The following is a 2,245-nucleotide window of genomic DNA, read 5'->3' on the forward strand; positions in this document are numbered from 1 at the left end:
CCTCCCACGATGAAGCCCTCTAGTCCCTTCCTATTCAAGAGCAACAATGTCTTCCTCGATCAAATTAAGTAATTTCTGGCACTCTTTAAATCGATGTCATTTGGCATCAATCCTACTCCCTCCGTTCCGAATTACTTGTCGCAGGTATGGATGTATCTAGATGTATTTTAGTTCTAGATACATCCATTTCTGCGACGAGTAATTTGGAACGGAGGGAGTATCTTCGGAATTGGCTCAACGCGAGGAACTGCGCATTGGTGCCTCCACACACACAGTTTGCGTTCCCTCCTAGCTGCATACCTATCCTTCTGCAGGAGCCCCTGTTCTCCTGATCGCACGCACACCGCCGTTATCTGCCACCAAAGGCTTTTGATCCTCGAGCCTCTGCAGATTCACCTCATGCTGCTGTCACTGACCAACAGCGAGACTCACCTTTAGCTCTCCATCTACTTTGTCAAGATCAACATCACCACCAAGCTCAGGGCCACTGCTGGCGGCAACACCTAGGGTTTCGGGGACGATAGTAGATTTGATACCACGAGTATTGGAAGGTTGCGTGGGGGAATTTTCTGTCTGCTTCTTGTACATACACCAAGATACCTGGACCACTGGGCCGAATCACCCACACTCGCAAACACATTACAGCCAATCACTGCACCATTCAACACTTTGTCGAGCAGTGTCCCGCATATAAAATCTGCTCACTTCAGCTCTTCCAGACTCCAAACACAGCAAAGTAGTCTTTTTAATTGGATAACATGCTGTGCAATGTTATTTATGAAATTTATCCAAGTACTGTATTTATTTCTGTTTACAGAGGGCCGTTCTTAAACTGTCGGCTACAATTTGATTGAGTTGTGTACTTTGTTATTGAGATGATCAGATTGCATCAAGGTATGACGAAAATGAAGGAAATTATGTGCTGTCTAATGTTTATGCATTTTCTTTTCAGGATGGTTTTAAAGTATGTTCAACGTGTTGCAAAACCAATAGTGCAAAGAAGGAGGAAGCAAATAAATGCTCTATTGTTAAAAAGGAGAGCTCTGACAACCATGCTTCCAGTGCATGGACAGATGCAGAGACGCTACTCCTTTTAGAAGGTGTCCTAAAACATGGAGATGACTGGGATCTTATTACCCAGCATGTCCGCACAAAGAATAAAACAGAGTGCATTGCTAGGCTTATTCAGTTGCCTTTTGGTGAACATATGCTGGGCAACATAAATAATGGTAAATCTGATAGTAGGTTCCATACAAACCAAACTACTGATGGCAAAACGAACCACTTTATTGTGAAGGAGGCATCAAGTCAGTCGGCCGATATGGTTGATGGCATGCAGATTGATGGGGAGGAAGATGGTGCTGATAAATTAGTTGAAGACCATCCTTCAAAGCGTCGGCGTTTATGTTCTTCAATAGATGTCACCAGTTCATTAATGGAGCAGGTAATAAAGAAAACATAACATATGAAGAAACTAATTTGTTAAGGATGTACAAAGATTTTTAGCAGATCACTGATATTTGCTAATACTACCTCAGTTAGCACTGCTGACTACCGCGGTGAGCCCAGATGTTGTGGCTGCAGCTGCAGCCGCATCAATTAAAGCATTGGGTAATGAAAATCCCCAAGCAAAGAAGGCATTTCATCTCAGCGAGAAAGAATACCAAGTCAAATCATTCTCTTCTAACCATGTCCAAGAGAGGTAAACATGTGCTGCAACTTGTTATTCTTTTTAGTATTGGTTCAATCTGTTTATCTTAAGATGACATTTTTACAGTGATTGCAATGTTGGCAATAAGGAAGCAGAAATGCATGGACAGACTGTTCCTGGTAGGCCTAATTTTCTTCTCACATTTTGAGCTACTTGTAAATATATTTGATTCCTCGATACTTATCATAGAGAGTTATTTCTTTATCTGTTGATAAACGTTGCTGTCAACAGATATTTTTTTTTCTGATGCATCTTAGGATTAGATTTACCACTCCTAACAAGTTCAGTAGTATTATAATCAGCATGTATGTCCTGAATTTTATAAGCAGCATAATGCCCGTGCATTGGTACGGAACCACAAAAGTAATTGAAGTTGTATTGAATTAGTATTATACGACAACCAATGCACTTGGAATACTGTGAAGAGGAACTCAAGCAAAGCAGGTTAGACTGCACTTGTGTAACAGCAGGGCCATGGGTGCACCGGTTAGTGGAGATTTGGCAACATGAAGTTAGGACGACAGAGATTTAGAC

General features: G+C 41.6%; 1 protein-coding gene across 1 annotated transcript in view; it reads left to right on the forward strand.

The window, feature by feature from the left end:
- LOC119357976 (SWI/SNF complex subunit SWI3A-like) overlaps positions 1–2,245 on the forward strand; it is a gene marked incomplete at its 5' end in the record, with an annotated part of 6,401 nt that overhangs the window by 1,843 nt on the left and 2,313 nt on the right. The window contains 3 exons of the mRNA XM_037624725.1: positions 953–1,444; positions 1,539–1,702; positions 1,778–1,830. Coding sequence (XP_037480622.1) covers positions 953–1,444; positions 1,539–1,702; positions 1,778–1,830 — 709 coding nt within the window. The remainder of the gene's footprint in view (positions 1–952; positions 1,445–1,538; positions 1,703–1,777; positions 1,831–2,245) is intronic.

This window comes from Triticum dicoccoides, chromosome 2A, assembly GCF_002162155.2.
Source record: "Triticum dicoccoides isolate Atlit2015 ecotype Zavitan chromosome 2A, WEW_v2.0, whole genome shotgun sequence".
NCBI lineage: Eukaryota > Viridiplantae > Streptophyta > Magnoliopsida > Poales > Poaceae > Triticum > Triticum dicoccoides.